Here is a 16,085-nt window from a genome sequence, read left to right as displayed (position 1 = left end):
CACATACATGTCTTACTTTTAAGAGTACTATTATTTAGTAAACCGTTAATAAATTGCCAAACAAATGAAATGACAAGCCGTAAAAGTTAACCCTCTGTTTTTTTTTTTTTTTTTTTTTTTTTTTTTTTTTTTTAAAAAAAAAATTTAAAAGTACTAATCTAAGAGCCGTTATTCATTATTGCATCATCAAATTATTTGGTATAATGTTATTTAGTAAACCGTTATACGATTGTCAAACAAATGAAATGACTAGCAATAAAAATTAGCCCTTAATTTTATTTATTTTTTTATTTTTTTACAAGTCCTAATAAATGAGCTAATTTTCATTGCCACATCATCAAGTTATTTGACATTCATGTAACAGTCTACTACTTTTAGTGGTGCACACAAAATATAACATCTTAGCATATCTCTATCGTGGTAGGACATTGCATCTTCAAATGGCTAGGTGACTGTTTGCAGCATGCAACATCTTACTGATCAAAAACTTGCTCCCACTTTTGACATTTTTCTCTTTCCACTTAACATTATATTTTCTTTTCTGTCTTTTCACATTTTCTTTGTAATAAAATAAAAAAGATAATCAGGAAATTCACAGCTCCAAACCCAACAGCATTCGTATAAAGTATACCTTGAGTACATGACATTAATTTCTCAAATTTCTGCATCACAATCGTTTGCCTTTTGCAGATGCTCAAAAGGAACCGGCATATTTTAGACTTCAGTGAATACAAGAGAGAGGAGATGATCCCTTTTGAAATCTGCAAGCCGCTGGGAGTCTTTCCCTTTGGGAAGAACATTCCATGGTTTCCTGCAACATCCACAAATGTAGAACATAGATGGCAGGCCTGCCACCTTTTCTGGCTTTGACCTGTAATGCATCTTCTTACTCATTTATGTAAATGTTGCTTGGAAACGGAAATCTATTAACTTTTTACAGGAGCTTCTAATCATCCTTGACAGAACAAAACTGTGTATAGGACATCTCTATGCTGTTGTGCTTTTGTATGCCTTGGAAACTATCTGTTTTTGGTTTGTATCATGAGAAAGAAATATCAAGCCGACCAACAAAAGAGAAGAAATATCAAGAGTCCAGAAAACCCCAATAGCCAGATCTTCTGGTAGAAAGTAACTACTGCTAAAGCTGCATAAACAAACATCATGTGAATATAACTTGTGGGCCTTTAAAAACAACAAAATATATGTGCATAAAAAAGACTTAAATTTTCAATAATTTTGACCAGCAAAAGCAATGTATAGCTGTGACTGAATATCAACACTACATTAAGAACGCATCCACCAAGAGAGTATCAAATAGTTGTCAAAATGTTATGTCATTCACTACTTTTAATAGTTACAAGTTTGGATTATGCCCCTACTTATTATATAGACTGTAGATATGGTGTGTGCGAGTTCTCTTTAATTGCCTCTTCTTGCTTATTAACTTAGTCAAGTTTGAAGGATGGATATTCTCTAGACAAATTAGTTGAGCATGTAACTGAAACACGTCAACCACATAAATCAGTACTTGGTTGGATCGTTGCCTTGTATTTAACCAATTTTCTTGAACAATTGTAATACAAGATTCCATAAGTTACTTGATTCGAGAGTCTAGGTTGTTTGGGAAACCAGACTCGCCGTAGTGAGGCTTTCACCACCATAGCTGGATTAGGTCAGGATCAGCAGTAATATCGCACTTGCAGGGACTTCTGCCAGTCGAAATACTTCGGGTTTCTAGCAAACTGCTTCTAAATAAGATTCCCCTTTCCATCAAATCCCCCCCCCCCCCACCCTCCCCCCCCCCCAAAAAAAAAAGGAAAAAAAGAAGAAAAGAAAGGGACCTCTTCCCTTTTGCAATGGTAAAGATAATAATTACTATTATTAGTATAATCATTACTACCACCACTACAAATCACATAGGGTTTTTCTGTATACACACTTAAGAGGGAGAAATTAAAAAGGCCCTAAATGCCAAAGACTAGGGAGCAAGACTAAAATCAAGGTTCCAAAGGCTATGCTTGACAGGCTCTAACATCTCCTTCCCATCCACCTTTTCAAGTTAAAGAGTTGCTCGTAAAGAGATCTTTCCTAAAGCAAAGAATTCTATACATCAGCTCAATAGCTTACTACCTGAAACAGTTGAACACATTATATATAAGAGAAGCTGAATGCAGTTTCATAAATAACAAAAGAACAATATTTCTATCAATTTCAGTTCTAAGCCTCCTCAAACAACTAATATCACCATACTGAGGGAGTATTAAAAAATCACATTAATAAGGTAGAAGTAAGCACACATCAAGTCAAGAATCATCCCAGATAAACAGAAAAGAAAATCTCATAACTCAGCAAATGTAACTTACATGATGGAGATGGTGCAAGTGATGGAGAGATCAAGCCTTTTGCACTTCCCTTGTCCTTGCCTGCACTGGAAGCATATGATACTTGAGGTATAGGTGACCAATATGCGGACAACCGGGAAGTCGGACCCAACCGAGGTGAGCTTGGAAGTAAAGCTAATTTGCGGTTAGATTGAGATGCCGGTGAGGAGCTTGGAGGATTTCTGAAACCATAGTATGGACAAGGCTGACGAGGATGTGTAGTTACCATGGAAGGGGCAGGTGATGGATGATTAATATTGGACGAAGATCTTGGATAGTTAGATGGAGAAAGAGCAGGATATGGCGAAATTGATGGTTCTGCATAATCACTTGGCTCTGGGGATGGAGCCGGAGAAGGACTAGAAGAGGGAGCATGGAGAGTACCCTCAAGATAAGAAGATAAACTGATGCTTTTAACTTTGCCAAAAACTGTGTTGTCAAGGCCAAGATTTTTCACTGGAGGAGAGCCTGTGATAGTTTGTGCCAACTGCTTCAACCTCTGTGGCAGAAGGCTCCCAAAATGTGACAATACTGAAGCCTGAACTGTAATTGGTGGCTCTATTGTGGAGCCAACCTCGTTTGTTATTTGGACATACACATTCTGCATGGAAAGAAACAATAGAGTCAAACACCCATTTTTTACTTCAGTGCTTACATAAAGGTAACATTGGGTACCAGATCACTGAAACTAAGTAGTGAAAATTAAGGCCTGCTGCCCTATTTTGGTCTCAATAGGTGTGACAAATTTGGATCTCATTATTTTACATTCAAATTTGGAACCAAGGAGGGATTTAGGACCACTATAGGTAGGTAACTAAAAGTATATAAACTATCAAATGCTTCTTCATTTCCAAGAATAAAAGTTGGTCACAATTGTTCTTAAAAGACAACTTCCAAGTGGCTTTGCTTCCTTAATCATATGTGTAAGGGTTTGGTCATTAGTTTTCCCATGAATTGTAAAATATTATTACATACGGATTGCATATTTTGTAAGAAAAGTTGCAACCATTTGATAAAGGGTTTGATTTTGAAAATTGGTGGAGCCTATACCAATGTCAAACATCAATGTCCAAAGTTAAATGTGCTAAAAGTAACTTAAGCAGGTGTTATACCTCATACGATGTCAGATACAATCCTAACTTCAACTGATCCTTGAACTCAATGAAATTTTCTAGCATATCAGATATGGAATTATTGAGAGTAAAATTAAATAGAATCTGGGGAATCTGCCAAATTGAAGCAGATTGCACAGGGATTACAGTTATTCCCCCTGGAAACTTCAGAATCTCAAACATTGATGTCTTCCCAAAAATTGTTGGTGTCAAAGTCAGATTTAATTGCTGAAGGAAAAGCTCAATTAAAGAGGATCTCAGCACACTTAGGGACACTGGATTTATAGGAACGTTTGTTGGATCAGAAAGAACACCAAACACCACATCAGTCCAGTTAGATGCACCAGATTGGTGCATGGATAAAATGGCCACCTGTTGAAAGCAAGTAGATGGAGTTAATTTTTCAGTTTTGTTACAAGTGGTAAATTGATAATATAACAGCAGAAGCTTCATGTACCTTTGTATCAGGGAAACCCACTTCCCCATAGATATCATACTCTAATCTTCCAATGTGTGGAACAAGCTGTGAAACTGGCTTATCTAGTCTGAAGTATGACTGAACCGTGGCTGGCAAAGAAGAAAAAATAAAATATCAAGACAAATAAGCATCTACTGGCAAATAGTATCCTACTTACACGAGAATATGCATAAATTTGAATCCTCACCGAGTATGAAACAATATTAATGCGAAAGCTATAAAGTGAAGATACAAATCTCGGAACCCAAACATGAATTTTTTTTTTTCACTGTAAAAACTGTACAGTACTGGAAAAGATTCACTCATACTGGAAGGAGAATCTAAATGCTACCCACTGTAATTTAACCCTCTTCATTTTTTCTTTTCCAAAGCATTGGTTTATTTCAATACTCTGCTGGTGGAAAAGTTGTTCTAGCAGCGAGAGAGACGACATGGAAAACATTAAAGGACAAAAAAGATTCAAAATTCAAATGTTAGGTTTGTGACCAATAATCCAATAATTAATTTAGATGCATAAGGGGCCCTGATAAAAAGAAGCACTTCTATGAGATCAAATGGACTATGACTGATCATATCCAACTACAATAGAACAAATAATTACAAAAACAGATTGGTCACCTATAGAAACAGGAGATAACTAATATTATAATTGTGTCTGCTGCCAAAAAGGATTTATAAATAATTTCAAAATAATGATACAATTACAGGCAAGGACAGCCAGATGGATTCAAGATTTGGTAAGTTGCATACAGAGGGAGGAGGTGCCTTTTTTAGTTAGAGCTCTTTGGCATAATCATTTTAAGTTTCTTAACAATGATTTCAACAACAATAAAGTTTATCTATTAATTAACTCTAATTTATGTTTATTTTATTTACATTGTAATTTAATTTTAGAATTTGTTCATCGTTCTTTCTGTTTACATTGTAGCAGCTAATAGGGTTAAGTCCCTATTGTATACTTTTCGTGTACAAGGGTTTACCCCTTTTTCTAATTTTCTCAATAAGATCTGAATTATTCATAAAAAAATAAAAAAATAAATAAAGTTTGGTAACAAAATGCCACAAAAAAGGTAATTCAAGCAGAGTTGCTGTTGAAGTCACTGCTTCCTTTTTTCTTCTTTTTTTTTCTTTTTTTTTTTTTTTTCTTTTTTTTGTGATTGGGGGGGGGGGGTTCCATTCAATCTGAAATGACACTTTGATAACCATGCTCTTTCGCAGAAATAGATGCATAGCATCAGTTCATCAAAAAATAATAATAATAATAGGTAAAACATCCCATCTAGAAGTCTGGAAGATGGGGAGAACATCATCCTTGATGAGGGAATCACCTATCTGTCAACAACGTATAATTTACAATCTAGGAAAGAAGTACTGTGAAATCTACATACAACTAGCTGGATTACAGGAAACAGGAGGTTTTGATACATGATGCTTTGCAGCAGGAGAACAATCAAATAAATAAAGCTTTCTGGAAGAATAGTGGGTGTTGGTGTCATTAGGAAGATCAAACTTCTTAGTCTGACTTACTAGTTTTACGTTTTCCTACTCAAACATCAGCAACAACTCCCAAAAGTAGCTCATGAGCTATAGCACAAACCAAACCTTCTCCCCCATTAAGAATTGGGTGGAGGGCACTTCTTGTTGAGATTCTGAGTTCAAAACCCACCAAGTGCGTGTGCATGTGACTTAGTAATTAAACCCAAAAAAAAAAAAAAAAAGTAGATTCAAAGATTGAAAAATTTATAATTGTTTCATCACTTAAGAAACTAGATTATGCTTTCTGCTTCTTACAATACTTTCAAATAACCTAAAAGAGGGTTAATCTTTATGGATATGAATGAAGAATAATTATATTGGCTAAGCCAAATAATTATTGTAAGCAATTGAAAACTCAAGAACTCCTTTAAAATAAATTTAAGAAAAACAACTGAAGGAATAAAGTGAATGGATGTGTTCAAATGAAGGTAAAACTGGAGCCCCCAGACTTCGAAAAATATGTCATATAAAAGCATTCTGAATAGATGGAAGTAAGTGTAATGTAAGTCTTTGATTGTTTGTTTAAGCACAAATTGTTATTGTTAATAACTGACACCAGGTAAAATATTGCATTTAATTTCACAGGCTATTTCCATATCAGCAGTCCAAGAAAAAATCAAGTAGGTATGATAAGATTGCAGAATTTTGAAGCCACGTCTAACACAAAACCAGAAAGAAATAATTTTTTATTATTTTTGATAAATAGAAAGAAATAAAATTTTATTAGAAAGAGTCAAATGCATGGTGACTATATAAAAAGGATACAGCAGAAATTACAATCAACTAACAAAATTCAAAGGGAAAAAGAAAAAAAAAAAAAGAGAGTGAAAATAACTAAATAATGAAACTTGTAGAGGACTTAGTGTCTAAGCAGATGTTGAAGGCAAATCTATCCTAAACTGCCCTGATTACAATCCCTTAAATAGAAGTATATAATTTTACATGAAATTACCAAAATAGGTGGTTGGGGGGAGGGGGGGGACCCAAACTTCAAATCCTAGAGAAAAGGTGAAATAACAAAATACCCATTCGGCATCTCCTCAAAATACCAGAGAAAACTTGTTACCAAACAAGAAGGGCATATAAAAGATATTCAGATGCTAAAAACTTCAGAAGCCCCTATGTGAAGAGAGAGAAAAAAAAAATTGCGACTTTCAACACCCCCGGGTCTGTAGTCAAAACATCAGAAAACCTAAATTAATGTACAAGAAGGTCGAAAAACCACATACCCAATATTCAGCAACCCCAATCAAACAGTAACATACTCAGGGAGACGAATTCCAAGTAAAACAACAAATATTAACTGCTAAAAGCATTAGAAAACTGACAGTACGAAGCCACAGGATAAAATACCAAATACCCATTTTCTCTAAACATAAGATAACCCTAATTACACAAGGATTCTAAAGTACCCAATGCCCATTCGCCCAAAGCATCAGAAAACCCTAATTACACAACAAAAAGCAGCCAAATACAACATACCCACATGCTCAAAAACCCAACAAAAAAACAAATAAAAACAAGGACTAGAGATATACCACTGAGCTTGATTGCATCTTTTGCATCAAACCCATACTTTGTTGAATGAAAAGGAAGAATCGAGAAGATCCCATAAACCAGAAGCGACAAGGTCAGAACCAAAATGAAGAAGCACTTGAAACTGAAATCCTTTGCAACTCTGTGAAGAGCCACCGAACATCGGTGACATAAAAGACCTGAAGAACCTCGACGACTCTCGGGCTCACGACTCTGCTGCCGATGCGCGTTTTGCTTTTCACTTTTCCCCATTTCCAGGGCATCTCCAAAATTCTCTCTGTCTCTTGACTCTCTCTAAGTGCAAGATGAAGAAGGTGAGAGACAAGTGTTCATGGTGGGCATGGCTGTATTGTCATCAACTGCCACTATTCAACTCCTTTTCCATGACTCTTTCACTACTAGAGTCTAGATTTGTGCTACCATGTGGCCTCTGCCCTCGTGGACATTTCCCTCTGTGTCACACTTCCCCCACATCTTCTTGCCACGTACATCATTGCACACTCCACGTCATCCATACATTCCATGTTGATTGGTAGTAATCACTAATCATGGTTATCAATGCTATTATGGCTTAATCGAAAAATCTATACTTAAATGCATATTTTCTGACATAATATTAAAAATTATTATTAAATTTTGGATGAATTACTATTAAATTTTTGATTCAATAGTAATTTTCATTATATGTCAGAGAGTATGCACGAAGAGTATGGAGAGTGAATGTGTGTATCATTTCTCATCTTTGTTGTCGACTCTAAAATTTTGTCATGAATTTTGTTACTGTGGTATACAACGACAAATAAGATAAATGTGTGTTCTCTCCTAAGAATAAGATTATAAGGCAAGTTTTAAGGCATATAAATTTTTAAAGGTGGTAATTCATGTTCGAACGTTGAATTCTAGTCGTGTTGTATAAGACTATATAAATTAACTATCAGATCTATTTAATTAAACAAGTTAAACTCATAAACTCTAACTCGCTAATTTCGTGTTGAGTTTATGTCGAGTTTATAGATCGTGTCAAAAATTACCAGCCCTAAATGTTGCGTGTCGAGTTTAGATCGTGCGATATAAAAGTATATATGTCAACATTAACTTGTTTAATTAAGTGGGTCAGATCTTTCCATTTGAACTTTTTAATTTTTTATTGAGCTTGCAAGTCTTCTCTACCTAATGATTAAACGTGTACATTGATTATCACGTTCCTTAAGCTGAAATTAAGGTTAGCTCGTGGGACTCATTAAGAAGAGTTGATATAGTAGCCTATTCCCTTTCACTATTTCTCTCTATCTCTTTCTATCTTTATATTTTAGTGTTTTTCAGGCTACCGAACGTTGAGAAGAAGCAAAGGTGAAAAAGAAAGGGGGTGTGAGAGCATAAAGAGAAAGGCATCTCTAATGGATAAAATAATAAAAAGTAAATATAAATGACCCCTACTCTATCTTCACCTGCCTTTCGTTTTTATCATTTTCTAACTTTCTTTCTTTTGTGTTTTACGTGACAAGGAAGCAACCAAGTCGACCACCAGGTGTCATCCACGTGGACTTTTTTAATTATTATTATTTTTTATTTTACTTAATCTAGTGATGAGTAAGCAATTAAGGAAGTTGACCAACAGGCAAGTGTCGTAAGTGTAGACCGACTACGAGAATAATCATGGGATTAAATTTATATATATTAAAGCTATGATTGTATATACTTTAGAAAGTGATTCGATAACGGTTGTCTGGGAAGACAAAGTGAAATCTTATTGGAGAAGGGTCCCCTTTCTTTCTAGGATGAGTTGGAATTTAAGTGATGTCGTGTACTTTTTTTGTTTTTTATTTTTAATTTTTTTTCTTGTGAGTGACAAAGGACACGTCAACCTGTTTGGTAAGCTACCCGGGTGAGGCCAAGCCAGCATATGATCAGCGAGTATATATATATATATATGCATGGAAATGGCTTTAAACTTTCCCTTTCTTCCTTAGAATTTTATCGGGTGGAAAAGGCAAAGCATTGCTTGGGTGTTATTGAAGGGTTGAAAAGTGATAATGATTATTAGTAGTAGCATAACAATCATAATATAATTTATCTTTTTCTTACAAATAAGATATATAATGTTTTAAACTTTATATTATATTGGAAAGGGGGTAAATTTATAGTATCACTAGCCAAAACATCTCCCGGAATTTTTTGCTGATTTTTTTTTTTAAAAAAACTTTTTTTTTTTTTTTGTATTTTTTTCATTCTTTGTGTTTTTTGTGACTAGCTATCTTCCAGTTGTGTTTGGGTTATTCCTGTGCTGGAGACAATTTTGTGCTGGCTTTTTCTTTTCTTTTTTTTGATAGTGTTATCCTCCTCTCAACTGATTTTTTGACGGTCCTATTTGTAATACCCTCAACCGACTACTATGGTCATGTTGTTAACTTTGCAAGGGTTTGGACAGAGTTGAAGGATATTTCAAGGGTCATGTCCTTATCTGTATCCTTTACTTTGGAGATTCGAATAAGGTTGAAGGGTCTCGAGATAATCATCAAACCCATTTACAGAACTTTACCTACTTTAGCCATTTGCTTTCGCGACCCCTATTCCTTTGATGGGCCAAGTCATTTATTTGACACATTCTCAACTGTTCTAAGAATGGCTATGTCACATTTTTTTTTTTTTTTCTCATTTGTTTTTCAAACTAGGAAAATTTATATTTAGCTCATAAGTTTGAGACACACGTGGCATGTGACAAACCGTTAATTTTGATGGTAAAGTGAAATGTGACCTATTTTAAACTTAGAGAAAATATAAGAACTTAATTCTCCAAATTAGAAATTCAGAAATTAAAGTCAAATTAGATGAAAACTTAAGAGCTAAATATAATTTATTTTTTCCTATTAATTATTATCTTTGAATTACCTATGTGCTCCATTATTTTGAATTGTTGTGATGAAGTGTCAAAAAGTGAAATGTGACCTATTTTAAACTTGGAGAAAATCTAAGGACTTAATTCTTGAAATTAGAAATTCAGGAATTAAATTCAAATTAGATGAAAACTTAAGAGCTAAATATTTTTGTTCTTATTAATTATTATCTTTGAATTTACTATGTGCTCCATTATTTTGAAATGTTGTGTATAATTTGAGAGAGAGTACTTACTATGTCAACAATATAATCATCACTTTAGCACCTTTCTTCTCTCTAAATATCCTTCTTGGTTATCCGGTATTTACTATGTAGAAGTCTCGAGGGCCCTTCTTTAGAGAGATCCCACGTTTAACAAAAAAAAAAAAAAAAAAAAATACACATAGCTTCCTTGAACTACTAGTCTACTACTCAATTGTCAATATCCCTCCCCTCCCCCCCCCCCCAAAAAAAAGCCTACCAATTGTGTTAATGTCCCCCCTTCAAACTACCAAAACATGTCAATGTCTCCCTTAAGACCAACAAATAGACAAAAATGACATTATAAATTTGAAAAGAAAAATAAAGACTAAAGACTAAAAAAACAACTTTTTAAAAAAAAATGAAAAAAAAATTAAAGAAAAAACAATTAGTGAAAATTAAAAAAAAAACGAAAAAAGATCGAAAAAAAAAACCAAACGAAAAAAATACCCTTTTTTTTATTTTTTATTTTTGTATAAATTTTTGTTATTTTCAGATTTTTTTAATAATTTTTTTAGTTTTTTTTTTTAAATATTTATATTTTGATGAAGGGTATTTTTGTTATTAGGGGGGACAGTAACATTTTTCGGTAGTTTAAGGGGGGAGATTGACACAATTGATAGTTTAAAAGAGACATTTGACAATGAAATTGTAATTTGAGGAGATTATATATACTTTTCCCAACAAAAATCCTCCTTAGCCGAGAGCGATTGTCGCTAGAACAACCATTATGGTGTGGATCTAGAATTTCTTAACAAAAATTCCCTTCTCACTTGAAGTATCAAATTAAGCTTCTCTTTTTCTATATCCAATTCACTCACAAAAAAAATAAAAAATATCCAATTAAGGAAGTACTGAAAAATAGGGTTTGATCGAGTCGGGGAACAAAGTCTATTATTCTAATTGAAATATTGACACAAGCAATGCAATTAGCGGATGTACTCTAAGGCGGCAAAGTATAATCATTTAAATAAAAATACGCACGACTATCAATTTGGAGAAAAACTTATCCTTATAAATAAAAATGTTAGTGTCATGAACTTTTACGAGCTAGGACTATTGGTTTGATTAATTATCTCACATTGAAATATTGATGGTGGAAAAGTATACATAAATTTTTTGCCATAAATCGACATTTCAAGCAAGCAAAGAGTTTGTTAGTGCCATTTTCATTGAGTGCAAGAGTTAATTATCAAGTTTAACAAGTAAACAAAAATGCTTTTGACCTTAAACTCACACGTTTTCAAGGGCCAAAAAGTGTAACAAAAAAAAAAAAAAAAAAAAAAGAGTAAATTAACTAATTAACAATTAAGAAAAGGAAGAACAAAGTAAAAAAAATAATAATATTAAAAAAAAAAAAAAATGGTTAGCCCGTGTCTTTTGCGGAGAAGGCAAGAAACAATTGGTTTGTTACAACATCAAGAGAATTAGAGAAAGGGGAGCCAACCACCGAGAAATTGATGAATAATGGTAGTTGAATTGGTGAGGTATGTTTGTCCTTGATCTCTCCACATTTTTTTATACGCTGCCCAAATCTTATTACTTCTATTTACAACATAAAATATACTAAACTATTAAGATTTTAAAATAAAAGATTAAATGCACATACAAGATTGGCTTAAGGATAAAGTCTCTTGTTGTCCAACTAAGATCCTATGCTGAAATTCTATTTAATCAAATTTCTTGTCATCGACTAGTATAAAAAATAAAATAAAAATAAAAAAATCTTGTCAACTTATTACGAGAGGGAGGGAGGGGATGCCTAGAGTGAAAGAAAAGATAAATAAATAGAAAAATAAAGGCACTGCATAATAAAGAAAATAAAACACAAGGAATTTTACAAGATTCATTCTATGACTTACGTTCATAGGATAAAGCCTAAATGTCTACATTTTGAATAAAGACAAGGTGGAATAAATAGAATAAAATACAAGAAATTTTACGTAGTTCGGTCTACGACCTACGTCCACATGATAAAGTCCAAAATGCTACATTTTGCTTTTATTTCTTAGGGTTTGTTTGAATTTACGATTTCAAAAAGTGCGATTTTAAAATCTGCGATTTGAAAAGGGATTTTTAAAAACGCAATTAAGCGTTTGGCAAAATCGCAATTTGGCATTTAAAATTGCAAATTAGCCTTTAAAATTCTGCGTTTTCAAAAAAGTACTTACTTGGCTGCGATTTGAAAAATCAGAAAACTTCTTTTTCAAATCGCAATTTTTTAGAAACGCAATTTCCAAATGATTCATTTTCTGCGATTTGGTTTAAAATCGCACTTTTTATTTACGAAATCGCAATCCCAAACGTACCCTTAATGATGTTACAATACAGAATACTCCTATTTATAGCAGAATTTGGGTATATAAGTATGGTAGTCAAATTTATTTACAATCAAATCAATCCCTATTAAGTCCCGTAACATATTCTAACATAGAGGTTTGTCCAGTTTGGAGTGGCGTAAACCTGGCTATATAACTTTAGGCCCAAAGTAAATACACAAGTTTTTCATTCTCATAAAGCTTAAGAACATCTCCAGGCACTGGACAAAAAGTACATTTGTCCTTTAGGGTATTTTTTTTTTAAAATTTTTTATTTATGATTCCTTAGTAGGGCTGTAAACGAACTAATTTGTCCAACAACTCGCTTGATACCAGCTCGATTAAGCTTGACATTGTATAAACCCACTCGTTACTGTAGAAACTCGCTCGATCAGCAAATGATACATACCTGACTCGCTCGACGAGGGCTCACGAGTTTGACTTGTTTAACATTCGACCCACCTGGCTCGTATGAAGATCGCCCAACTCGTTTATAGCTCGCAAGCTCAGATCGTATAAAGCTCAACCTAACTCGATCACCCAACTCGTTAGCTCGATCATATATATATGTATAGTTTAATTAATATTTATATCTATATCATCATAATTCATTACTTATTTATTATAGATAATCTCATATCATATGATATTTTTTTTTGAATTCTTAAGTTAAAAGTATAATATTATAACCACATAATGTCACACAAGTATACAACTTCATACAAATACAATATATAGTTCCTTAATGTATGTATGAATATTTGCAAGTACAATGATTCATACATTCTCAAATTAAGTGATTAATATTGAAGTAACCAATGTGTTTGTTATAATCACAAGTAAAAACTTAGGGAAAAGTACACATGACCCCTGAAACTACCATTTCATTGTCAATGTCCCCCCACCCCCCAAGCTACCAAATGTTTCAATCTTCCACCCTAAACTACCGAAAAATGTCAATGTCCCCCCTAATAACAAAAATAACCTTCATAAAAATATTAATATTTAAAAAGAACTAAAAAAATTATTATTTGAATTCAGATTACGTGATCATAGGATCATATAATTTAACATTGTTTCATATATTCATATAAGTATCATATGATCATATAATATAACATTGTACCATTTAATCATTATATTATATCATATGCATATATGATATACATGGTCTAAGTATAATCATTAGATACTTAGAAATCATTGGTTGATGGTTCACATAATTCATAACTATATTATATGATATTTAGATCATATCATTATAGTCTATACGAATTATTATTCGAATCAACAATGTGAATATAATATGATCATATGAATTGTAGATCATTGTAGATCATATCATTATATAATGGGGTAATTACATTTTCCCCCATGAACTACCAGCCTTCTTCAATATGCCCCCATGAATTAACACTCTCATCACTAGACCACATCGTACTACCATTTACTTACCAAAACTCCCATTCTGTCAGGCAACCTCATTAAATCAGACAGTCAACCCATCACATGCGCTTCACATGGCATTTTAGCATTTTCTCTCCCACTTATACGACGCTTATACCCTTCGGTTATGAGTTCCAGCATTTGAAAATATCTTTAACAGTTGAATGACGCTTATACCCTTAGCTAAGCGACGAAGTACCTCAATTGACCATTGTCTCTCTTATTAAAAGACTAAACTACCCCGATAAAAGTGAGCAGTAAAGCTGCACTTTTCATCTTCTAGATTCGAAACCCTAGAACGGATCTGCTACCGACTCACACTTGAAGCTCAAAATTTTTGAAGGTTCGCACTTGAAGTCTTAGCCCTCGCGCTCAAGATCATCGCCATTGTAAGTATCGTTTGATTTTGTTATTTTCATAAAACTAAAACATAAGCTTTTCTTGTTGGAGTGAAAGCAACAATTCATTGATTAATCAAAGATACTCCAAATTTTGTTATAGAATTGTGTATGAGCCCACATTTAGTTCTTTTTTGCGATAAAGTACCATCTTGATATATACAGACATGTGATTTGTTTGTTTGTTGGTTTTTTTATATGAAGTGGTCCCGCATGGTCTTCGTTTTCCCATTAGTTGGTGGTCCACAAAATTGATGTCATATTTCTTTATTTGTATTTCCCTTCTTTGTCTGTTTCTTTATACGAAGTGGTCCTAAATGTTAGTGCATTTTTTTTTTTTGTCTATTGTCCACATGTTGTTTTTGTTTATTCCGAGATGTTTTGTCCATTCCTATTAATTGAAAAGTAATGTAAAGCTAAATAAACTCATGCACAATTATTCGAGTAATTCTACATGTCATATAAATGTCCATAAAGTGTCTATCAAATAATGAGGTGGCTTTTAAAATCACCATTGTGCATGTGATTGATCAAATGATAAATTTGATCAAACGGTGATTTTAAAAGCCACCTCATTATTTGATGGACACTTGATGGACATTTATATGACATGTAGAATTACTCCAATTATTTGATAATCATTATCCAAACTCCAAGTCCATGTGAATATCCTATCATATCCTATACTTTTGTCATATTAATTTTATTTTATTTTATTTTCATAATGTTTGAAAGTTTTAGGGGTAATTACCTTTTCCCACCATGAACTACAGGCCATTGTCAACATGCTACCATAAACTGACACATTGACCAAAAGAGAATATGCAACTACCATTTTCATATCTTTACCCCCTTCCGTCAGTCAGCGTTGTTAATTCGGACGGTCAACCCATCATGTGTGCCTCATATGCCGTTTAACCATTTTTTTTCCCTCACTTTTGCCCTTAGCCTCGGTTGTTGAAGGATTCTGAAAAAAAAATTAAAAAATAAAAAGAAACACAAAAAAGGAAACAAAGAAGAGAATAAAAGGAAAGTTCGGATTTTCGTCTCCCATTTCAACTTCAAACAACGAAACTCGAAGGAGAGCCCTAGAAGGAGTCTGATGTGTGTTTTAATGAGTACTCGCAAGCGCACGAGTCGTTTGCAATATAGTGTGTGCAAGTGCGAGGTCGAATCCACAGAGAAATGGTCAAATGTTGGTGTCTTGTTTAATCAACCTCATTTTAACCTAGTTCCAAAGGTTTGAGGATTGATTCAAGAACAAAAGACTAAATAAAAGAGATGAAATGAAATATGCAAATTAAAAGGAACTAAGGCTAAGGAATCTACCAAACCAAATCCAACAACTCACACTCTTGGTTTTCACCTGAAGACCCAAAGAACATTATGCTTTCGATGTCATTCAAATGTCTTAACCACTAACTCTAGAACCATTAAATGAATCCAACTCAAAAATAAATCACAAAGAGTACCCATTTGAAATCAAATCATCCATTGTATCCATTCAATGAACAAATCACAATGGATATCATCATTCAAACCGATAAAACAATGTATCCATTGGTTGAAACACATTAAATGTCCTATATCTACCACCAACCACATTCATTGCAAAAGATGAAGCATTAAATGAATAGAATTTGAACAACACATATGATATATCATTAAATGTGCAAGTAGTATAACAAGAGTGTGAGTGTCATTACTGGAAAGGTTTCATCCTCAACCTTAGTTGAGGTTACTAG

The 16,085-nt window shown here is 33.4% G+C and overlaps 1 protein-coding gene across 1 annotated transcript; it reads right to left on the bottom strand.

Annotated features, from left to right (window-relative positions):
* Positions 1-477: 477 nt before the first annotated feature.
* LOC133882748 (uncharacterized) lies at positions 478-7,464 on the bottom strand. Its single transcript, XM_062321965.1, has 5 exons — positions 7,046-7,464; positions 3,951-4,060; positions 3,494-3,865; positions 2,364-2,982; positions 478-1,144 (listed from the first exon to the last, which is right to left on the bottom strand). Exons 1-5 carry the CDS (start codon positions 7,293-7,295, stop codon positions 1,056-1,058), a joined length of 1,440 nt encoding a protein of 479 aa, XP_062177949.1. The 5' UTR covers positions 7,296-7,464; the 3' UTR covers positions 478-1,055.
* Between the last annotated feature and the right edge of the window lie 8,621 nt (positions 7,465-16,085).

This window comes from Alnus glutinosa, chromosome 11 (assembly GCF_958979055.1).
Source record: "Alnus glutinosa chromosome 11, dhAlnGlut1.1, whole genome shotgun sequence".
In the NCBI taxonomy this organism is placed as follows: Eukaryota; Viridiplantae; Streptophyta; class Magnoliopsida; order Fagales; family Betulaceae; genus Alnus; species Alnus glutinosa.
Note: the sequence above shows the minus strand (reverse complement) of the source record. Positions and strands in the feature narration are given on the sequence as shown.